This window comes from Simochromis diagramma, unplaced genomic scaffold (assembly GCF_900408965.1).
Source record: "Simochromis diagramma unplaced genomic scaffold, fSimDia1.1 OVJJ01000082.1, whole genome shotgun sequence".
NCBI lineage: Eukaryota > Metazoa > Chordata > Actinopteri > Cichliformes > Cichlidae > Simochromis > Simochromis diagramma.
The window spans coordinates 80,786-105,672 of NW_024386742.1; the positions used below are offsets into that span (position 1 = coordinate 80,786).

General features: G+C 39.3%; 1 protein-coding gene across 1 annotated transcript in view; it reads right to left on the minus strand.

Moving 5' to 3' along the window:
* Positions 1–2,446: 2,446 nt before the first annotated feature.
* Positions 2,447–24,887, minus strand: part of LOC120721911 (immunoglobulin superfamily member 1-like) — a 35,050-nt gene continuing 12,609 nt past the window's right edge. The window contains exons 5-16 of the mRNA XM_040012588.1: positions 12,741–13,025; positions 12,365–12,640; positions 11,908–12,216; positions 10,796–11,050; positions 9,782–10,030; positions 8,475–8,594; positions 8,300–8,315; positions 8,130–8,221; positions 5,479–5,529; positions 5,298–5,360; positions 5,106–5,165; positions 2,447–2,454 (exon numbers count right to left, since the gene is read on the minus strand). Of these exons, the coding sequence (XP_039868522.1) occupies positions 2,447–2,454; positions 5,106–5,165; positions 5,298–5,360; positions 5,479–5,529; positions 8,130–8,221; positions 8,300–8,315; positions 8,475–8,594; positions 9,782–10,030; positions 10,796–11,050; positions 11,908–12,216; positions 12,365–12,640; positions 12,741–13,025 (1,784 nt within the window). The remainder of the gene's footprint in view (positions 2,455–5,105; positions 5,166–5,297; positions 5,361–5,478; positions 5,530–8,129; positions 8,222–8,299; positions 8,316–8,474; positions 8,595–9,781; positions 10,031–10,795; positions 11,051–11,907; positions 12,217–12,364; positions 12,641–12,740; positions 13,026–24,887) is intronic.

Genomic DNA, 24,887 nt, shown 5'->3' on the forward strand with positions numbered 1-24,887 from the left:
CTGCAGCATCTGGACTCCCCAGGAACCTACGCCAGGATCCTGTTTGTGGACTTCAGCTCTGCCTTCAATACCATCCTTCCAGACCATCTCCGAGGCAAGCTTTCCCAGATGAATGTGCCTGATCCCATCTGTCGGTGGATCACTGACTTCCTGACGGACAGGAAACAGCATGTGAGGCTGGGAAAGAATGTCTCGGACTCCCGGACCATCAGCACCGGCTCCCCTCAGGGCTGTGTTCTTTCTCCCCTGCTCTTCTCCCTGTATACCAACTGCTGCACCTCCACCCACCAGTCTGTCAAGCTAATCAAGTTTGCAGATGACACCACCGTTATTGGACTCATCTCGGACGGGGATGAGTCTGCCTACAGGAGGGAGGTTGAACATCTGGTGTCCTGGTGCAGCCACAACAACCTGGTGCTGAATGCCCAGAAGACAGTGGAGATTATTGTGGACTTCAGGAAGCACACAGCTCCACTCACCCCCCATCATCCTGACTGACACCCCCATCACCTCTGTGGACTCATTCCGCTTCCTGGGTACCACCATCACCCAGGACCTGAAGTGGGAGCCCACCATCACCTCCGTCATTAAGAAAGCCCAGCAGAGGATGTACTTCCTGAGGCAGCTGAAGAAATTCAACCTGCCAACACGGACGATGATGCAGTTCTACACTGCAATCATCGAGTCCATCCTCACCTCCTCCATCACCGTGTGGTACGCTGGAGCCACTATCAGGGACAAACAGAGACTGCAGCGTGTTGTGCGCTCTGCTGAGAAGGTGATTGGCTGCAGACTCCCATCTCTGCAGGACCTGTACACCTCCAGGACACTGGGGCGTGCAGCTCGGATCTCAGCTGACCCTTCTCACCCTGGACACAGTCTGTTTGACCTGCTCCCCTCAGGCAGGAGGCTCCGGTCCATTCGCACCAGAACCTCTCGCCATAAGAACAGTTTCTTCCCCTCTGCTGTTGGACTCATGAAATATAACCGTATGACTGTTCCCACCACTAACACATGACCCTACGCTGTGTTCACTGCATCATTCCATGTTTGGCACTGATCACCACCTGCACTCATGTATATATCACGTATATATCTATCTATCTACTTAGCACTTTTAATTCTTATTCTCATTTTTATTTTCATGTCTATTTAAGCTTAATTTATAACAGTATTTATAACAGTATGTTTGCACTGAAGCACCGCAGCAATTTCCTAATGTTGTAAACCCGCTCAACATTTGGCAATAAAACCCTTTCTGATTCTGATTCTGTTGTGTTATCTTTATCTATAGATGTGCAAAGTTGTTCTGTTTCTTCAAGCGGACATATTTCGCCAAGTCATAATTTTCACCATTTTCTTCTTTAAAAACTCTTATGTTATTTTATTTTTTTAAAATATATCATTATCTTGCAAAGAGCTGCATCATCTTATCAAAAGCACCTTGTGCAACAGAACTCCACTGGAACAGGATCTTGGGTGAAGTGAAACAGGTTATAGGAGACTTCAGCAGCTACTTTACTAAAATCATGGCTGAATATGTGACGAAAGTTGGCAAGAGAACTGTGGACTTACAAATTGGATCTGTGTTATTTGCCGCTCTCTGCTCATCTGTACCATGTGGATTAAAAATTTCAGAAGGAATTGGACTATTATATTGGATATATATAACTGATGTGATTTGATGATTATTTTGTGATGATTATTTTTGAATCTGCTTTTGTTTTACTCCTGTTAAATTGCTTTAATAAAATTTCATGCAAACAGTAAAAGGAAAACTGCAAAATATAATAATTGAATGGGTTTTCCACGTGTCTGCATGGCCCCTCTCCAGGTACTCCAGCTCCATCCCACAGTCCAGAGACCTGCATGTTAGGTTAACTTGTGATTCTAGTGGTCGTAGGTGTGAGCCTGAATGTTTGTGTGTCTCTGTGAGTTAGTCATGTGACACAATGGTGAACTGTCCCAGTGTGTTACAGCTGGGAGAGGCTCCTGTGATTCTGAATTAATAAGTGGAAGAACATGGGTTGATAATTCCTTTTTACATGATGTAGATTTTTAAACTCAAATAGTAAAAGTATTTGTTGGTGTCCACACCAGCACTTCCTAAGAAACTCTGCTGACTTTAAGTCGTTGCTATCAGCTACAAAAATCACAGGCTTCAAACTTTTATCTCACTACTGTTGGAACAGGATACATTCAAAGTTTTATACAAAAGTTCAACAGTGAATATAAAAAAAAAAAAATCAGCTGAATATAAAGAGCCTGGATCTGAAACAGGACACACCCTTGTGTGTGTTATGCTAAGCGAAAGTAACAAATCTATATCATATTATTATTCAATATCATCTTCATAAACACTAAAAAGTGAGCGCGTCTGATATTTGAGCAGCAGAGGAGCAACAGTGGATTCATAAAATGCTCCTTTTTGCTGCTGCAGCTCTCCTCACTGACCTGTAAGACAAACACACAAAGAACAGAAATGTCCAAGTTTCAGGATGTTCACCATTTAATAACTTGAAGAATAACTCATCCTGCATGGCAGCATAATTACCAGGAAAGCTTCCTAATGTGACTTCAGAATAAACTGCTGCATCAGCTGCAGGACTTGATTTTCCTGTGAGTGGAAAGAAGATTTTAAGACCAGAGAAGTCAGAGCTCAGGATACATTTGATCAGCAGATACAGTGGGGCAAAAAAGTATTTAGTCAGCCACCGATTGTGCAAGTTCCCCCACTTAAAATGATGACAGAGGTCAGTAATTTGCACCAGAGGTACACTTCAACTGTGAGAGACAGAATGTGAAAAAAAAATCCATGAATCCACATGGTAGGATTTGTAAAGAATTTATTCGTAAATCAGGGTGGAAAATAAGTATTTGGTCAATAACAAAAATACAACTCAATACTTTGTAACATAACCTTTGTTGGCAATAACAGAGGTCAAACGTTTACTATAGGTCTTTACCAGGTTTGCACACACAGTAGCTGGTATTTTGGCCCATTCCTCCATGCAGATCTTCTCGAGAGCAGTGATGTTTTGGGGCTGTCGCCGAGCAACACGGACTTTCAACTCCCACCACAGATTTTCTATGGGGTTGAGGTCTGGAGACTGGCTAGGCCACTCCAGGACTTTCAAATGCTTCTTACGGAGCCACTCCTTTGTTGCCCGGGCGGTGTGTTTTGGATCATTGTCATGTTGGAAGACCCAGCCTCGTTTCATCTTCAAAGTTCTCACTGATGGAAGGAGGTTTTGGCTCAAAATCTCACGATACATGGCCCCATTCATTCTGTCCTTAACACGGATCAGTCGTCCTGTCCCCTTGGCAGAAAAACAGCCCCATAGCATGATGTTTCCACCCCCATGCTTCACAGTAGGTATGGTGTTCTTGGGATGCAACTCAGTATTCTTCTTCCTCCAAACACGACGAGTTGAGTTTATACCAAAAAGTTCTACTTTGGTTTCATCTGACCACATGACATTCTCCCAATCCTCTGCTGTATCATCCATGTGCTCTCTGGCAAACTTCAGACGGGCCTGGACATGCACTGGCTTCAGCAGCGGAACACGTCTGGCACTGCGGGATTTGATTCCCTGCCGTTGTAGTGTGTTACTGATGGTGACCTTTGTTACTTTGGTCCCAGCTCTCTGCAGGTCATTCACCAGGTCCTCCCGTGTGGTTCTGGGATCTTTGCTCACCGTTCTCATGATCATTTTGACCCCACGGGATGAGATCTTGCGTGGAGCCCCAGATCGAGGGAGATTATCAGTGGTCTTGTATGTCTTCCATTTTCTGATGATTGCTCCCACAGTTGATTTTTTCACACCAAGCTGCTTGCCTATTGTAGATTCACTCTTCCCAGTCTGGTGCAGGTCTACAATACTTTTCCTGGTGTCCTTCGAAAGCTCTTTGGTCTTGGCCATGGCGGAGTTTGGAGTCTGACTGTTTGAGGCTGTGGACAGATGTCTTTTATACAGATGATGAGTTCAAACAGGTGCCATTCATACAGGTAACGAGTGGGGGACAGAAAAGCTTCTTACAGAAGACGTTACAGGTCTGTGAGAGCCAGAGATTTTCCTTGTTTGAGGTGACCAAATACTTATTTTCCACCCTAATTTACGAATAAATTCTTTATAAATCCTACCATGTGAATTCATGGATTTTTTTTTCACATTCTGTCTCTCACAGTTGAAGTGTACCTCTGGTGCAAATTACTGACCTCTGTCATCATTTTAAGTGGGGGAACTTGCACAATCGGTGGCTGACTAAATACTTTTTTGCCCCACTGTATATGACACGGAGCTGTTGGACGTAGAGGTGGATTTAAACTGCAGATTTGTCAGCTGCAGCCATTAACAGCATTAATGCTACGCTCCCCTTAATGATTCTCGCTCTTTGTAGTTTCACTAGATTATTACTTTAGCTGCCAAGTACAGAACAGACTACTTTAAGTGCTAAGAGCAGCATGTAAGAGCCAATGATGAGATGTAATACTTCACAAGGTTTCCTTTACTGTTACACAAAAAGTTAACAATTTAGACTTTTGAACAAAGGATATTTTATTTAAGGAAATTAGCAAAACAAAAATCTTAATCAACTAGTAATAATCATGTAATTCAATCACCTGACTGTTATCCTAATGTAACTAATCTACTCAGTGCTATTGCTGATTTCAGATATAGTGTTGATATAAAAAAAAAGATAATTTCAGTTCATAAGTCCACAGCGATTGAGCAACTGAAACTTTTGACCGTGAACTCCACAGTTCTTTCTTCCAATGTTGCTGATGTTACTCATCTGCAGCAAACTACAAAATGAACTCATATACTCATTTATACTCTGCATCACCCACCCTGTGTTTGAGTGCTTTGAATGATGACAACACAACAACACAGTATCATGCTAAACAAATACACCTGACTTAATGACTAACCCACCATAAACCTAAATGACTGCAGATTAACTCTGCTGATGTATAGTGGTAGTGTGTAGTAGGTAAGCTTGATAAGTGAATAATTAAACTCCAGGTTGACCTATAATTAGCTGCAACATAATGAAATGACACATTTCAGTACAAACACTGAATGAGACTGTTGTGTCTGTACCTGCAGCTCCCGTCTTTACCTCAGAGTAAACAGCACTCTGCTCTGGTTCATGATGCTTCCCTGTGAAGATGATCAGAGTATTCAACATATGAAAGAAATTAACTGTTAATTTTTTAACATTTTTTATTTATTGTATTTTTACATTACATTTATATTTATTATTTTTAAACTGCATGTGTTTTATTTACTTACTGTTCTTTTGAAGGTTTTTAAGGTCAATAAGAGAGTATGTGACATCTTGATGTTGATCTGATCCTGAAATGTTCATATTTTAGTTACAGGAATGTAAACATGTCATATGGAATTAGTTTCATTAAATCAAAAGCAAGTTTCATCTCTGACTGCTCTGTGCTTTTCTGCACATGTACTGCACCATTTCTGTTGTCTTCCACGTGCATAACATATTCAGAGAGGTTATTGGTACCTAATTAAAAGACGAGCCAGGGTCACATTAATCATTTTAATAAAAACCTAAAAGAGATTAAATATTCCTCTTTAAGTCAAAACCAGAACTATGAGATATTTTCAAACCATTAACCCATAATGTTGTTATTGTTTGTGTTGTTATGATATTAAACAACAGCCGTTCTCACTCCCGGGGCGCAGCATACCGATGTTTTGTCACGCAGCGTTCCTGAGGATTGTGAAAGGTGACCTTTCATGTATGGCAAGCCACCCTGGCCAAATATCGCGATGGCTTGCCATATCCACGTTCTTATGGTAGGCGCCGGGTTATGGATGAATTCCTGTGCAATGACGGTCCCGCGGTAATAGACGTTCCAGCCATGTATTCCAGCCCTAAACCGAACCTTATCCCTAACGTTAACCAGCACTTTAATAAAGTGAAATAGTGTTTTCCAAAGCAATTTTAAGAAAATGAACAAACATGTGTAGATTGCGTCCAAACGGTTCTCATGTTTTCTTATTTTTCCAATGTTGTCATTTAGGAACGTGTTGGGTACCCAAAAGCATAAAATGTTGATGATTTGTCACCTAGCATGAAATATTACGCTTAGGGAGTTAGAACGTGTTGAAACAACATCTCTGTGGATTCTTTCAGTAAAGATAAACTCAGGTTGTAAACTCCTGTTTGTTTCTGATTTTATGTTCATGTGGCATTTGGCTGTTTGGATTTTTGTCTAACTGGATTTTGATAAAGATCCTTTGAAAAACTGCTGAACACAAACTGAACCTGTTTGAAACTGTTTGAGTTAATGAAGACTGAATGAAAAGTCAATATTAATAATGATAATTAGGGGTGCAACGATACACAAAATTCACGGTTCGGTTCGGTTCGATATTTTTTCGATACAAAAAAATGTTCATGCCTTTTTAATTTGTCATTTATTAAAATTATAAATATATATTTTAACTCAAAAGTACAGTTTTTAAATTTAACCCTAACCCTTGTGCGTGTTTTTTATTTTGACAGCGAATGCGCACCTGCGGACCACTTATGTGCAGCCCTGGTTATTTAGCTCGTCATATTGCAGCCACAGAAATTCTTTTGTCCATGAAACCATAAAGCTGCACTTTCTTTTTACCTTATAGTCTGATTTGTCATAACTTCTCCGTTTTGTGGTAAGCTTTTCTTTGGCTGTCACTTCTTCACCCTGACCTGTCTTATTTGGCTCAGCAGAACTAAAATATATATCTGTCTGTGAAGGTTCTCAGTCATCCAGGTCATCGTAGTCAAATATATATCCTGCTGCTTTTACACACGCACTCACATAAGCTCAGCGATTCTCTGCGCGATCAACCTCTCACATGTTTAAGCTTGTTGCGGGAGATTTCACTTGTCATGTTTGCATAGTAAGCTAACGATTAATAAGACGATGTCAGAGGAATTGGTGCACAAATTATCATCACTCACAGATCAGTGCTGTCATTGCAAAGTGAAAGCAAAAAAAACAAGCGCAAATTCAAACGCGATTTCAATATGTCACATATTGACAGTGGCTCACCGATGCCAATGACATAATTACCCAGCTACATTTCTGAAAGAATGCAAAAGCATTGACATATATTTTTCCTTCCTATAATAGCTCGACGGGCAGGGCAGAGATAGATTTTGGTAGCCCGACTGAAAAGATCGCTAGCCCCGGGACGTCGGGCTAGCGATATTGCGAGCCCTGTATCTGATTGAGGAATCACTCATCTTTGGAAAAGAGAGTTTATTACAGAGAAATGGCTCTTTCCAAAATAAAAGCTATACTATCCGCTTCTTCTGGGCTATATTCTCAGCAGCATATTAAACATATAAGGAGAATCATGTGCTAACAGCTGTCTAAATGACTCGGCTAAAGTTAGTAGCATGCTTGCTTGTTTTTTTTCTGCTTCCACTTGTCTTTGCACTAGGATGATGTCGGCGTAAATGTGCAGTCATATTCGTTGTGTTCCCACTAGTGCTTTCAGGTTAATCTCGTTGAAATGACCTTAACGCCACAACACGGCAAATCTCCGTTAACGAGCTACCGCCGATCGCCCCATGCATGGGGCTAGACGGCCAACACGTTAACGAGCTAACTGCGCTAACACACTAGTTCCCACCCATGTAATTGAGCATTGCATGGCACATCCAACATACTGTTTTACTTTAGTGCATGAGTCGCTTACCTTCAGGGTCATACGTCACATGAAAACCAAAATAATTCCAAACGCCAGATCTGAATGAGGGTGCGGGAGGTCCATGTTGTAAGGAGAGCTTAACTTCTGTCTCGCTAGCTTGCCCTGCGCTCTTCCTTCTGACGATGCTGTCTGTGTTGAGCGCTCAGTGAATCTGCGTTCGACTACTCCGCCTAGGCTGCACTGTCGAGCCTAGGCGGAGTAGTCGAACGCAGATTCACTGAGCGCTCAACACAGACAGCATCGTCAGAAGGAAAGTTGATAAAATAAATTAAAAATTTTGTATTGTTCGATACATATGCGTACCGAACCGAAAGCACTGTATCGAACGGTTCAATATCGATACGAATATCATTGCACCCCTAATGATAATATTATTTAAATGGTTTAAATACTGACCATGTTGAAGAGAGTTGTACTCATGAGTTTCATTCTGGTTGACTCCATGATTTGTGGAGGAGCCCGGACTGTGACCCTCAGACTGGATCGACCTAAAACAGGAAATAAACACAATAAACTCAAAAGTAACTGATGTTTGTTTAAAATAATATTAAAAGTATTTTACCAACCTGGTGAAGCAGGAATCTGTGAAAGAGACAAATGTTATTACACATGTTTGTCATGTATAAATTGTTCCACTGATATTTTGTGTCATGAGATCAGAATACATGTATATGTGTGAATAATTAAAGTGTATGTAGTAAATAAACTCTCTAATACAGCATGAAAAGAAGAGGCTCTTACACTTGGACTGTCTGCAGTGATACAACAAGAGCAGGAGAATAATAATAAGAGAGACTCCACAAACCAGTCCAACCATCAACCACACAGGAGATGAAGAGCTGTCAGCTCCTGACACAGTTACTGTAACAACAAACAATAATTAATTATTAATAAAGTGTAAAAGAAGAACTCTGAGAGCACAAATCTCTGCTAAGGCAGCTCACTCTGTTGACATTATTTACTTTTAAGGAAACAATATTGTATTTTCAGTGTATTTTTTATTTGTACTGTGAGAAGTTTGTAGTTCAGTAAAAATAAGTCCAAAGGCAGATTTTTTCAACATGACAACAAGGGCAGATGTGAAATGTAAAAGTGAGGTCAGAGGTCAAACAAATGATATTTTAAATCTTTATACAGTACTTTCTATATGTTGACAATACACAACACATTTGTAAGAATCATAGTTTCTGTGTTATAAGGATTTTTTTTTAGTCATAAAGTTGACCTTGAAGACCTCGGTGGCTGTAGCCAAATGTTAATGGATAGTTAACATGACTGCAGCTCGTCAGTGAGGTAACCAGGCAGGTCTGCTGGGATCCTTTCTAGGAAAATAAGATTTGTATGCTAACAGATTTTCCCCTTGTTTCAGTTTCTTCCTGCTTCAAGATTCGTTTTCATGCCATCATTCACCTCCAGTCAGACGCCTGCCGCCTTGGATCATTACCCCCCTATTCACCACCACTGCTGCCCCCCTCGGAGCCTCTTCCTCACTTGCCTGCCTGCCCATCGTTCAGCAGTTTCCTTGGACCTCTGCCTTCATCCTTTAGCCCCAGCTAGTCTGGACTCCAAGTAAGGCATTGTTGCAGCCACTTTATGAACACTCTCTGTCTTGTCACATTCCCTCAGATTTCCTGCCCTAACTGCTCTCTCCTCTCCCACAGATCTGCCGCCCTCACGCTGTTATGTCTGCTCCTCTGGCCTGTCTCTCTCACCTCAGTTAAGATGTTTTTGTAGGACTCACTCCTTAAGTTTAGGTTCATTTATGTTTTGTTCTTGTTGACCAAGTCAAAGTTTGCAATCTGTTGTGTTAAATTATTTATCCTTTGTTTGAGTAAAAAAACCCTTCACTTATTACATTCTCTGCTGTTTTCACTTGAGTCCTGAATCACAACGATATTAAACCTGACAATATAGAGATATTACATAATAGTTTTATAAAAGTTCTGACAAAATAGATCCAGGTGACTTCAAGCCTTTAAACAGACAATCTAATGTTTCTTCTCAAGCATGAAATCCATTAAAATCCATCACGTTTTGATCCTGCTCACCTTTAACTGACATCCAGCTCTGTGCTGACTCTCTTCCTGAGTACTGACACTTGTAGAAACCTTCATCAGACTTTGACACTGCAGAGATCTTCAGCTCCCCTCGGGGATCATTTTGAATAAGTTTGTCATTGTGATAGAAAAACACATTGGAAAGTATTTTTTGTGTTCTCAAACTGCAGCTCAGACTAACAGAAGCTCCCTCAGTCACAGGATGAACAGGATTCACCAGGATAGGACCATTACCATCATCTGTGAAACAATCACACACAATTGTTTCAGTCAGACCAGCTGGTGCAAACTTTGAGAAAAAGCTGTGAGTCGTGTCTCATGATCTACATGCAGACCTGGCTTCAGAGAGATTTTCTGAGAGCCTGGTTTTAATGACTGGAGAGACGTTTGAACAAGTGACAACATTTAAGGATTGAAATGTTCAGTTACAGTGGGTTCATCATGTGGATCATTCAGCATTTGCATTTTTGTTAGAAGGCCGAGGGTCCATGGAGTAAATAAATGCATCATGTTACTATTCTATATGGAGATTGTTGAATCTGTTATCTATTATGGTATCACTACATGGTTTGGCAAACTTTCTGTCAAACTCAGATCCCAAATTCAAAATTTGATTAAGAGGACTGGAAATATAGTTGGGATGCTCCCTTCATCCTCCCTGCAGGAGTCAAACTATGAAATTATTTAATGGTTATAAGTGAAATTGTAAATGTTTGTATTTTTGTTTTATTTTACATGACGTGTTTCCCTATTCCTTTATTCTGAAAGGGAGAATATATAAAATGTTGTCTGCAAATTTTGACAAACTTGATTATAAAAAGATCGAGTGAAATGAAACCAACAATCAAGAATGTTTTGATGCTTTGGTGCCTGTCGGAAAATGATCATTGATCATTGTTGTTTGTTTTGCCACATAGAATTACTTCACATAGAGCAAAGCTGAGACAAATGTTCATGTGACGTCTAAATCATTCAGATCCAAGAAGTAAATGTATAATAACATACTCTGTACAGTGATGTTGACTGCACTGCTGAACTCTCCTGATCCAGACTCACACCAGTACACCCCAGTATGTGACTTTGATGTGTAGATGTTACATGTGGATCCAGTCATTCTCCTACAGTCAGAGAGTCGGCCATCAGAGAACTTCCTCACTCTCCACTCAGTGAAGTTTCCCTCACAGGTCAGTGAGACAGAGTCAGAGGTGAAGTGTTGCACTCTGTCAGGACTCACTGTGAGAGACGCTGCTGAATGAACATCTGGAAACAACATGCAGTGAAGAGACAAAGCTCACAGATGTTAGGATTCAAAAGATCACAGTGAAAAAAATAGTTCTTGCTAAACCCACCATAACTGCAAATAAATCTATGAATGAGATTTGTTAATACAGATTTAAATGTTGTGACTCCTGCAGCTGGAAAGATTTCACTGAACCATCTGGGTCTCTCAGTAATAATCTCACAGCATCATTAGAAGCTACATTAGAAGTTTCTGTAAACCTGCTTTCCTACAGTTTGTCCACAGTGTGCATGTTTGTTGTTGCACAAGCAAATATCTTCATCATCTGTCATGTAATAAGATGTCTGACATTTGTGACCTTATTACAAACAGTCAGATCATTATCAGACAGTTTAACATCAGCAGATCTTAAATGTTTGTTGTCTTTGCTTCTACAAATCATGACAGCACTTTTACAGGCATCATGTCTGATATCATTTTTCACAGCAAAAGCACAACAACATGAGGACTAAAGACCACGAGATCATCTGTGTACATAATGTGCTTCACAGGAGTCCTGCCAGCTTTACAGACTTTCTAATCATCACCATGAAGATTAAAAAGAGCCGGAGACAAAATTCATCCTCGTTTAACTCTGTGAGAAACAAACAAGGAAGAATTTGAATAACAACAGAAGTGTCTGACTGAAGTTCAGTTTACTTGAATGTAGTGAGAAAGGATGAGATTCAATTTAATCCTTATGAGGAAACTTAAATAAAATCATTTAATGCAATTTAATTGTAATTGGACATCAGATTTCAATGTCAGCATGCCGCTGCAAGAAAAATAATGGTGAATTAAAGTGATGACATAATTTATTAGAGAGAAACAAGCTGACCTGCAGACCAGACAAACTTTGGTTGACTGTGATCAGTGCGATACTCTGGGTCTCCTCTTCCAGCTCTGCACACATATCCTGCTGTGTGTGTCTGTCCATGAATGATGTAGGAGTCCTGTGCAGTCCTATTGCCATCAGGTAGCAACTCATAACTGTAGGATTTATAGTTGAATGTTTTCAGATCAGGAACAGCTTTATACCAGTAGAAGCTCCATCCTGCAGACGGATGTTCAACCTCACAGTTCAGAGTTACTGAGGCTCCAGGACTCAGCCATGATGGAGACACAGTGAGGACAGGACGGGGTTCATCTGTTTAACAAAGATTTTCTCTCAGTGAACATGTAGTACAGTCTCTGAACAGTGAGCTCAGTTCATACAAAGAATAATAATCTCAGTCTATATGAACAGAAACACATTTTACAAAGTGTTCAAACAGCTTAAAGCAAACATGACTTACTGTCAGAAACTGTCAGTGTGACTGAATCACTCCACTCTTTTGTTTCATGCTGTGAACTTTTCATTCTGCCCTTACAGCGATAGTTTCCACTGATCAATAATGAAGCAGATCTAATCCTGTATTCATTTTGATTTGGAGGTTTTCTGATGCTGTTTGTTTCCCACTCATAATCCCACTCAGTGTCTCCTCCATGGATCTCACATCTGACAGTGATCGTCTCTCCTCTGTATATCTCAGACCAGTTTGGATACAGAGTCACAACAGGTCTGATTGAGACTGTTAATGTTCAAGAAAGTACAATAAAAACACATGAATGACAAAAGGTACAATTACCATCAGATGTAGTGCTTTGTGGTAAGTTCAAGTTTGAACTCACCAGTTGTGTCAATCCAGACTGACTCACTGTCCTCTGTGTAGTAAACTGGTTCTCCTCTTCCTCCTCTGCACCAGTAGAGTCCTCCCTCTGAGACACTGATTTGTTCATTTCTCGCAGGTTGATAAGATTTCCCATCTCTGTACCAGTAGTATTTCCATCCAGATGATGATGATGGTGATGATGATGATGGTGATGATGATGATGGGCTCACAGAGCAGGTCAGGGTCACACTGCCCCCTACTGGCACAGCTGTCCTATCAGCTCTCAGTTCAGCCTTTGGTTTCGCTGCAGTTCAGTTTAGAACAAGAACATAAAAGTAAAAATGACTGAATCAGAACAATTTAAAGATGGAAACATGTGAATGATCAAATATCACAAAACTTTATTAGTGAAGCTATAACAAAGTGTGTGACACAAAATACTCTGAAATACTGTTTTGATCTGCACAGCAATTTTTTTTAGAATTTACTTCAGTGTATTTAAAATTAATTAATAAATGCATAGTTCGTTTATTCTCATTAATTTGAAGCATGACTTAGTTAATTCATCTGTAATGAGAAAGTAACCCAGGTTAATATGATCTGATTGTACTTAGCATGCTATGTCCTTGTGTTCTTTACTAAATCTGCTGTTAAAGCCTCTGATAGCTAAGATGAGACCTAGTAAGTGTGTTTTATATTCTTTTGCTGTGGAAGCTGACATTTCCTGTCGATGTGCACAGATGTGTCAGAATGGGTTTTAAAAGACACATCGATGGTTTGGAGGAAGTAATTACTGAAGCTAACTCAGAAAGATCAATTAGAGAAAAAACTCTAAATAAATATCAATGGTACTGAAAGTAGCTGCACATAATGTTTTGTCTGTGAGATGATTATGAGTAATTTCTATACTCATTAAATATCATTAGCCTAAATTAATAACATACCAGCACAGACCAGCATCCAATAAAATGAGGCCATATTGTCGTCTGCAGTTCAGAGTTCATGAAATGGCCAGTATTTGTACAGCGCTTTACTAGATCCTAAGGACCCCAAAGCGCATTACACATTCAGTCATCCACCCATCCACACACACATTCAAACACTGGTGATAGCAAGCTACATTGTACCCACAGCCACCCTGGGGCGCACTGACAGAGGCGAGGTTCATTAAGTGAAAAAGATCCAGTGTGTGTTTCTCATGAGACCAGACTCTTTAACTAAAACCTGAAACCTCTAAGATCATTTCAACAATAGACAACATGCTAAAAACAACTGAAGGAACTGCATCATATGTTGGTGAAACAGGGAGTAATAAAAATATAAATAACACAAATACAGAAGTGAAAATATTGGATGTAACTGTTGTTCTTAGTGGATGTGGTGGAGCAGCTGAAGCAGGTTCAGCATTTGTTCTGCACTTCATGTATTAGAGCTGCACAGCAGAGAAGTTACTCTGATATGTTTTGTTCTCTTCACTGTGAATAAAAAGCTGCTTTTAAAAATATTTTACTGAGCAGCACAAATGAAACAGCTACAAAGCTGCAAGAACAACAGATTCTTACTAATGTTGATAAAACAGATCTCCAACTTACATGGTACAGTCAGTGTGATGGTATCACTCCACTCTGTTAACAAATAGGTCCTTGTGCCCCGACAGCTGTATCCTCCACTGTCAGACTCAGCAGCGCTGCTGATTCTGTATTCATTGGATGTTTCAGGTATGTTTTTCTGGCCTCGTCTCCATTCATACGTCCACTGAGCTCCTTCACTTCCCTGAATCTCACATCTGACAGTGACTGTCTCACTGCTGTATATCTGAGTCCAGGGTGGCTGCAGGGTCACAGTGGGCTTACTGGGAACTGTTCACATAAGAATGATCCAGTTAGGAGAAGAGAAACAGAAAACCTCTGCTGTTTATAACATAAGAGTAGAGTTACTGCAAAACAGCTGATTCACAGACAAACAGTTTGAAGACTCAACATCAAAACAAAGTCACAATAAAACTATTTATAGCTTTCAAACTGTAACACAACATTTTTAGTAAAACGTACAAGTATTTACTTTGTACAGTTATCTTTTATTTATATTCTTTATAAATAAATTTATTATTTACAAAAAGTTACTGTTTTTTTAATGAGTTGTCTTAAGTCTGATTTACTTTCACAAAGATGCGATCTTTGAGGAGTATAAACAAATCAGTGTGGATAAACAAGAAAACACTTTAGATTAAATCTAGAAACAGGATGAGGAGAGACTTTTTTTAAATCCCAGGATTAGTTAGGCTCTTGAAGAAGTTACTCTGTCAAGGCCGATCCTTAATCTCACAATCTTAAAGTAGACACAACAAAACTGAAGTTCTTCTATTTTTCTATTTCCATCTCTCCAAGTAATCCTGCTGTCAGAAAGAGAAACAGAAGAACAGACTAGTCCCCAAAGACAGGACGTGACAGTAATGACAACTTTATACAAGACTTTTCAAACTCAAAATTTCACAACTCTTTATAGGAGCAGAAGAATAAATAAACAAAAGTGACAAATGTAGAAAAAAGCAACACAGTTCAAAGAACATTAACATGTCGAGTAAAACTGGAGAATTTGTCTCATGAAAATATTACTTAAATGAATTAAAAGGAAGTGACTGACTCCATGTCAGACTCCAGGCCATGAAGCACCTTAAAAGCAAATAATTAAATCCTGAAATCAGTTTGAAAACATGCTGGGAGCCAGTGTAACAGTGGGACAGGTTTAATCCCGTGTGATGTGATTCGATGTGATGTGATGTGTTTGAGTTGGTCTGCAGTCATTCATCTGATTGTTTGATGAGACTGTTTCAGTGATTTAGGTGTGAAAAATCAAAGCATGTAAAATGGTTTCCTGTCTTTAAATGTTGTAAAATGATTCATAACTTATGTTGCAATTAATCCAGAAATATTTTTTGTTATTGTCTTGAGATTTTCCAGCAGAGAAGCAGCTGATGGCAGCGTGTGTTCAGCGTGTGTTCAGCATGTGTTCAGCGTGTGTTCAGCGTGTGTTCAGCGTGTGTTCAGCGTGTGTCCAGCGTGTGTCCAGCGTGTGTCCAGCGTGTGTCCAGCGTGTGTTCAGCGTGTGTCCAGCGTGTGTTCAGCGTGTGTCCAGCGTGTGTTCAGCGTGTGTTCAGCGTGTGTTTAGCGTGTGTTCAGCGTGTGTTCAGCATGTGTTCAGCATGTGTTCAGCGTGTGTCCAGCATGTGTTCGGCGTGTGTTCAGCGTGTGTTCAGCATGTGTCCAGCGTGTGTCCAGCGTGTGTTCAGCATGTGTTCAGCTGAGGAGATTCAATGGCAACATTTAAAGTCTCTCCTGAGTTTAGCTGAAAGCTCACATTCAGTTTTGAAACAGTGATGAAAACTCTGCGTTTGCAGCCACAGACACAAGGCAGCTGGGACAATGACAAGTGCATTTATTTTTTTCATGTTACAAACACATTTTTTTTTCTTTTCCGGATGTTTGACTCTGAATGACGACTGAATATTTTTATAAAGGAAAAACTGTTTTACATGACTTTGGATACTAAACTAAAAAAAAAAAAAAACTGCAGTACTGTTTAAAGTATTTTGTTGTGTTTTGGGAATTAAAATGAGTGAAATGTGTCCAACTTACCTGTTACTCTCAATGTGGTGATGTCACTCCACTCTGTCCAGGAAAAGCTTCTTCTGCCCCGACAGCTGTATCCTTCATTGTCAGACTCAGCAGCGCTGCTGATTCTGTATTCACTGGATGTATGACCTGTGTTTACTTGGCCTCGTCTCCATTCATACGTCCACTGAGCTCCTTCACCTCCATGAATCTCACAGCTGACAGTGACTGTCTCACCGCTGTGTATCTGAGTCCAGGGTGGCTGCAGGGTCACAGTGGGCTTAGGAGGAGCTGATCAAATAAAACATAGCATTAGCAGACTGATAATTTGACTTAAAAAATCAACAATAAAAGTTGTTTTTATACTTTTTAAATGTTTTATACATTTATGAACATATAATCCATTCGTTGTCACTTAGCTGTTGTTTGCTAACAATGCTGTTAAACCTCCAGTGGTGGATTCAGAGCTGGAGATTTAAAGATAAACGAAGTGAAAAAACTGCTGCTATAAGTAAGCATACGAGCAGTTTGAGAAAGGCTAACATAGCAGACCAGTCTCTCCTAAAATGAGGACAATTATTTATTATTGTTTTACACTACTTTTGTTAGTATTTTGTATGTTTTTGGATGAATTGTGCAATACAAATAAAATAAGTGAGGAGATGCGTTTAACTTGTATCCCTGAATCTTATATCTGACAGTGACTTTCTCACCTCTGTGTATCTGAGTCGTGGACGGTTGGAGGGTCACAGTGGGCTCAGGAGGACCTGATCAAATAAAGATATATCATTATCATTAAAAATCTATCCTGGTTTTATTGCTCTTGTTAATTGTAATTATATTTTTGTGTCCTGGTAAAAATTTGACTAAAAATCAACAATAAAAAGTTTAGTTTTTACCAAACAGATTAAATGATATTTAGACTCTACCAGCAGAGTGACTGAACACAACCAGGTGTGCACAAATCTAAACTGTGACACTGAACATCGACGCATAAACACACAATATCATTTAAACAACCTCAGTTTTACAGTCAAATATCACACAATTTACTTATTTCCAGAGGTGGGGAGTAACGAAGTACAAATCTGTACTTTACTTGAGTATTTATGTTGACATTGTGTTTTTCATAGTGTGAAGCATGCTGCAAAACAAACTGAGGTAGAATCACTGTGTTATTTAAGGCTGCATGAAAATCCTCTACAGATTAGTGCAGGATAAACAGGTTAGTTTGCTGTACTGTGATGGATTTAAAGGAAAGACCAGTGTGTGACTGGTGCACAGTGACAGTCCAATATAAAGTCAGTATAAACAGTGTACTGTGAGTGTAGAGACGAGGACAACTCATGAAACGTCTGCTTACATCTGACTGAATTCAGGTGGATAAATCTGTAAAGAGCAGCAAGTCAGCTGATCACAGCTCATACATTAAGAAAATCTACTGGAGCTCTCAATAGAAAATAGCCTGAGCCATTAAAAACTGATTTTAGGGCTCTGCACCGCTGAATCCCACTTTAAACTCTTGTCCATTCTCTTCCACTTATCCTTATCAGGGTCGCAGGAGGCTATAGACTATCCCAGCTATCATAGAGCGAGAGGCAGGGTACACCCTGGACAGGTTGCCAGTCTGTTGCAGGGCTAAGACAGAGACACAGACAAACATTCACACTCCCACATATTTAAAATAATCAATTCACTTAACCCCACTAAGTGCATGTCTTTAGACTGTGGGAGGAAGCCGGAGTATCTGGTATTTCCTTTCATTTTTATCCATGTAGCTTTGTACAAGGATTTTGAGAACTCCAAGAGTTAATACAAAAGCGTACACTGAGGTAAGCAGCACACATGCCAATATCAGTGAGATACACTGCACTACTCACACAAATCATCATCTTCTTGTAAATCTGTACTGTAATCTGTTCAGATAAACATCCATGAAAAGAGAATTAGTCTGTATGAAGGCAGCACACTCTTAATATGATCATTTTAAACACTCTGTGTTCCTCCGACACTGCCTCGTTTAAGTTTTGGACAAAATGGATTCTGGGATATTGCATTTCGTCATTTCGAGCTGATTGGAGACCAGAACAGCCAATCAGATTTTTTTTGCATCCAAGTCTGTGATTGGCTGGTTTTGTGGCACAAATATAACGGTGTTATTGTTGAGTTGAGCGCGCACGGGCAGAAATGTTGAGAGCGCGAGCAACACATTGCAAGCAAGCGCAAGTGCAAAAACTGATCACTGCATGCCTACATGCTCGATTTTATACACCTGTGGCCATGGACGAGCCGCAGGTCTCACTGTGAATTCAATGATTTGGATGGGTGAGTGACATTTGGCAATATGTACCTTTTGAATATTTATTCATACAAATTATTATAATATAGTAAGTATTTCTTATCCATTTACTTGATTAATCAGTTGAAAATCAATAGAACACTTGATTACTAAAATAATCAATAGCTGTAGCTCTAAATAAGACTCAGTACTGTGATCTGTTTGAATGGTCAGTAATAACAGCTGCATATGTGAACTGCAAGAAAAACAGCATTTCTTACCTTCAGCATTTCCATAGATGACAGTACTGAGCACTAAAATGATGAATAAATAAAAGCTCATTAGACATTATACAACTGATTAAATCCAAATAAATATAAAGTAAAGCTTCTGTTAATGAGTCAGTGCCATTCAAACAATGTCAGACGTGTACTTACAGAAAAAGCCCATCGTGCAGAGCAAAGATTGCCCCATCGTTACATCCAGCCTGCTGTACAAAGAGTTTTGCCTTGAACAAAGAAGATAAAGAAAAAAGAGAAGTTGTGTTTAGTTTAGATACAACAAGAGTTTTTCTGCAGTTTCTTCATCTGATTGGTCTCTCTGTGCTTCCTTCCCTTTTACACAAAACTCAAACAGCTCCTGTAGCTTGGACCACAGCAGTTAGGTGACAGGTTTACATTTCCTGTCCACTGCAAACATAGAAGTTTGTTTCTTTTGTTGACATCTTTCTCTGTAACATACAAAGCTGTTCTGTTGTCATATTTATTTATTTTTTTGCCATTTTCTTCTGTGATTTTTTCAGTTTCCTGTGGATCATTGTCACGCTGCATTATTGCTTTTCTGGCAGACTGGGAGTCACTGCGAGTAGAAATATGAAAGCATCCTTTTCTGCTTTGGAGCCTGTATTTTCTATGAAGTCTTTTTAATTCATTTGTTTTTTTCTTTGTTTATGAGTCTCTGCATGCAAACATGTAGATGTATTTCACAGTTAGCACAAACGTTATCATGCAGTGAAAAAGCTCCTTTGATCTGTGAATGTTCACAACTTGTGGTTAAATTCTGGGTTTAAGTTTGGTGGAGACCCAAACACAGGAAACGACTCAGTGTGTGGCTGAAGTGAGACTAAAGACCTTCATGGTTCACAAAGTAAAGTAACAAAGACAGCAAATAAATTCATAGTTACATTTATTATCTGTTGCTATTTAAAACGAAGCACAAACTCATTTATTCTGAATTCTTTGTGTTGCTTTGACATCTTACCATCTGACTACATGTAAACACAATAAAATTATACAAACAGATGATGTGAAATAATGATATAAACACTGTATTAATGATGTTTGTGTTGAACACTATATGTTACCAGCAGAATTATGTGATTCTGCTCAGAGTCAGTTCAAAAAGTAGACCCACATCCAGCGCAGGACTCAGAGTACCAAACAAAGCTGACTTTAATTTCAATAAGGACACATTGTTAGAAAGAATGAACATGATTTATTGAGGAACAGAATATAGAAGGTGTTTGGACTCCAATGGCTCGTCTGGGTGCTCTGTCTGGGGAGCCCCCTCTTCCTTCTACTCTCTTTCAAGGGGGTTGTTTGTTTTTGGACTGTATTTTGTTAAACATGCAGCAGGTGGTGACCCATCATGCTTTACTTCAGCTTTGTTCTTTTTTTCTTTCTTTTTTTTATCTTTTCTTGTATTTCCACCTCATTTCTCTATCTCTGTGTCTTTATTCTTTATCTCCTCTCCTTTCTTCTTCCTAGTCTGCACCTCCCTGCCTGTCAGCTCTGACACTATTACACTAATCCAGATAAGCTTGTAGCTGTGTGTTTACTTGCAGTTATACAAACAAATAGCTCATACAATATTTTCTATCAGTCATGTCTTTTTGAAAAGTGACCCATTCTTTCAGGTCAGAGTTTCAAACATTATGAAACATTTTCTGGATATGTTTATAGTCTCAGTCACTAAAGTCTTAAATGTTACTGTCATGGAATGGACATGTTATAGTTGTTTAGAAGTGTTACTACCACCTAGTGGTAACGGAGCACAATGTCTTTTTTTTGTAGAGAAAGTTGTCTACAGGAAGTAGTGTGCGCTGGTGATGGTAAATTCAATTCTTTTTATTGAATCGAGTTTGAATGAGTCACTCACCAAAATGAATCGAGTTTTTTGAGTCATTTGACTCACTGAGTCAGTTGCCCAGAGAGTGCAAGAAATTTACATTTTCACTCAAATTTAATTTGTTTCTCTTTTCATATAAATCCTACTTCTAAGATGAGTGATTAAAAAAGAAAAACAACTATTTTATAGAGGAAAAAAGAGCACAAAAAATAAGATTTCTAAAGGGAACATTTGTTTTATTTTATTTATTTTATTTTATTTGTACTTTCCTTAAATGTGTCAAATATATGTATTCTCATCTAAATAATTTAGTGAAATAGCAAATTTATGATTATTTTACTTACATTATTGCAGCAGCAGAATGCGAGTCAGACACTGTATTTTTTAATAGTGGTGGAACTGAGTTCATATATTTTTTTCTTTAGCCTGCTTATTATCTTTGCAAAACAAACAAAGTGTAGACTGAATGTAGCGTGAGCATCCACTGAGCTTTGAGCCAGGGGGCGGTAATGCACCTTAACCTCAGTTGCCAACCAAGAAGTAGAAGAAGAAGCTGTGAGTGACTCATAAGTGATTCGTTCGTGCTATGATTCAGCACAGGAAGGGAGGTGGTGAGTGAATGAGTGAGTGATTCGTTCATGCTACGATTCAGCACAGGACATTAGCTCTCAGGAAAGGGTGAGTAACTAAAATGTGCTGTAAGCACGTTAGCAGAGCGATGCTACTGTGAACTTTTGAGCTATTGTCTTGATGTGAGCTTTCTACTCATGGGTTTTTCTTCCATCCCAGAGCAGAAATGTTTTTGTTAAGAAACTGGCTGTTGTTTTTTCCCACAATTTTAATGATAAGCTAGATATATTTCTACTAGTGAAATTAGTTTGCTAACAGTAACAGGGATGAGTCAGTGAATGAGTCAGTTGGGCTTGTGAATCATGATTCACGAGTCAGTAAAATGATTCTCGAGTATTGAAAGGTTCGTTCATGACTCGCACATCACTGGTGTGCTCTTTTGCTGCAGTGAAAAAATTGTAATCTAATGGCAATCTCTGCAATCCTGGGGTTAACCCTTTAAGACCTACCATAGAACCAAGTCCGTCAGAGCTTATATTATATTTTTATATGCTGTAGTGCCATTTTTGGGAGCATTTCAAGTTGCTATACGTCAATGCAACCATTATAGCCCAAATTTTAATAATATGCATTAAGTGCATAGTAATTACATAAATTGCAAAAAAGTGCAATAAACTACAAAAAAAATCGTTTTTGTTTTTTTAACATATATTTCTAGTTAGAGAAATTTAAGAGGCTTATCCCTCAAAACTGTAAATACAAAAAAGTTGCACAAAATAGTTTCCCACCACAGGAAATTTATTTTGAGTGTCTTCATAGTTTTATTTTTGAAATACACCAATTTTTATATACTGCAGGAAAAACGAAAATAATTATTTTAATGCAAATTTGCAAAAAAAAAGCATATACATCAAAATAAACTATTTCCAGCAGTGCAATTTGAGTTCTAAGCATCCCAGAAACTATTCAGAAAGTCGTAAAGTCAAACATAACTTTTAAAAACACCAGTATTGTCAGGGTTTCTGGGTCGTTGACCCAGTATTTTCAGTTCACGTTCACTGTTTATCTACTGCCTGTTCCACTTCCTGTTTTATTGTATTAGCCTTGGTCTGTGTGCATTATGTTCAGTCCTCTTCCCATTCCCTAAGCCCTCTCTTCCCTTCAGCCCTTGTCGTGTCATTGATGTTATGTTGTCATTCCCGTTAGTGCTCAGTTATTCAGCCAGCCACTCAGTCTTTCAGTCAGCTAGTCAGTTCTGCCGTTCCTGTTTTGTTCATTCACCCGCTCCAATAAATTCTCATCATTTCTGCACTGTGAGTCCTGCATGTAGGTCATCTCTTCCATGCCTCCACACACAACCCCTGACAAGTATAGGCTTATAAGGCCCTGAAGGTAAAAACTACATTTCCGCAAAAACGACGTCACTTCCGGTTTTGGGCAGGACTTGCGATAGTTCGCGCTGATGTCTATTCCAATGTAGGAAGTGTTACAAACAGCTGATCGGATCGGCAAATATTATGTTTTTGTTGCTGCAAGTGCTTTTTATGCAATTTTTGCAAAGCTATATGTGGAAGGAAACTGTGACCTAGGACAAGCTGATGGCATAAGATGTAAGTACAACTCCTCCGGTTTCATATGCAAAAAAAATTATTGCACTAGCTTATGTGGTTGCAGTTCTACCGGGATTTAAAAATAGTTACGCAAAACAAACTTTAGTGAGGACAGCATAGTTACTCACATGTTAATTTTGTCAAATTTGATCCTCATCAGAGTCAAAAAGGACAAAGTATGCTTTAGCATGTTGCTACCTTCTGGAGAACATGCTTTTCTGCTATACTACAATAAAGTGTAAGTCCACATCCACTACAGTACCAAGCATGCGCACACACAACACAGAGCAGGAAATATGAAGTGCAGTATACAAACCATTACAAATAATTAAAAGGGACGAAAACAAAGGCGGCACGGTGGTTAGCACTGTTGCTGCACAGCAAGAAGGTCCTGAGTTCAATTCCACCATCAGGCCGGGGTCTTTCTGTGTGGAGTTTGCATGTTCTCCCCGTGTTTGGGTGGGTTCCCTCCGGGTACTCCGGCTTCCTTCCACCGTCCAAAGACATGCAGTTAGTGGGGATAGGTTAATTGGTCAATCTAAATTGCCCATAGGTGTGAATCTGTGAGTGAATGCGCGTGCGAATGGTTGTCTGTGTCTCTATGTGTTAGCCCTGCGACAGACTGGCGACCTGTCCAGGGTGTACCCCGCCTCTCGCCCTGGGATAGGCTCCAGCACCCCCTGCGACATTGGAAAGGATAAGCGGAAGCGAATGAAAACAAAGGCGCAGAGAGAGTCGAGACAAACAAAAGTCTCCCAAAAGTTAAGACGAGGAAATATGGCGAAGCGTATGTAGCGCTGAAGTTGATCTATAATTTTCTTTTTCCTTTAATGTCAATAAGGATACAATGTTACAATTGTACTTATAGGAACAATTTTATAGCCAAACGATATTATTTATAGTCGTGGGGAAGAGTGGGGGGAGCGCAAAATGTTTTCTTTTTCCTAATGAGGGTGTCACAGAAAATAATTCAGAAGCACTGACATATTGATAAAGACAGCAAGCTGTGACTTTAATGATCCGTGTGCTTCAGCAAAATCCTCTTTCTGTTAACATATGTGTTGCTCCCAATAAAACAATTTATAAAGTAAAACATACAGAGAAAAGACTGCACTGAAACCAACTGTATTGACAGGAGTGCTGGTAAAAGACGAAGAGCAAAACAAGGAAGTGATGGAAGTACCATCTGTGAGGAAGGCTGCATGTTAACCCTGCCATGAGTGTTAATGATGAAGATCAGTCTTCATATTTAACTGTTGTGGCGTCTCTTTATGGAGATTCAGATGATGAGGATTTAAATCAAGCTATAATTGCCAGCCTGGAGAGTCACATGTGAGTAGCAAATCAACAGAACTTCAGCTTAAGAGGGGCAGTCATGGAATTGTCAAATGAATAATGCAAAATCTCACTTTAAGAGATATACGAGTGGAACTGTCAAGCAAAATTAGCACAAACAGATTGAAAAATTTAATAAGAACAAAAAGGGATTTTTTCTTAAATCTAGAAGCAACATGAAAAGAGACTGCAGCAGGATCCACTGACTTACTGTGCTACTTTAATATTTTTTTCCCTCCGATAAGTAGATGGGCACTTGGAAAGAGCATTCTCTGTGGAAGCCAATCGATAATTTCACAATTTTAAAGGAGCGTGTAGCCACAACAAAATTCAATAATTTCTTCTGTATCCCAAGCAAAGCCACTAGATCCATCTCAGTTTGGCAGAAATATAATAATTAAATTCATAGATTTGGAGAATTGAGACTTCATTCATTCTCTGAAGAAAACTGTATAACTCTGTTATGTTTGGACTTTAATTCTACCCTCAGTCTTTTATCCTCTTGTATCAACTCATTCCTATGTAGGTCCTCCATGTGTCTGCATTTTCCCTGTTTAGTTTTCACATTTCCTGCTTTACTTTGGAAGTTTGTGTTCTTTGTGTGTTGCCTTAAATGTTACCTCCTTTGTCTCATC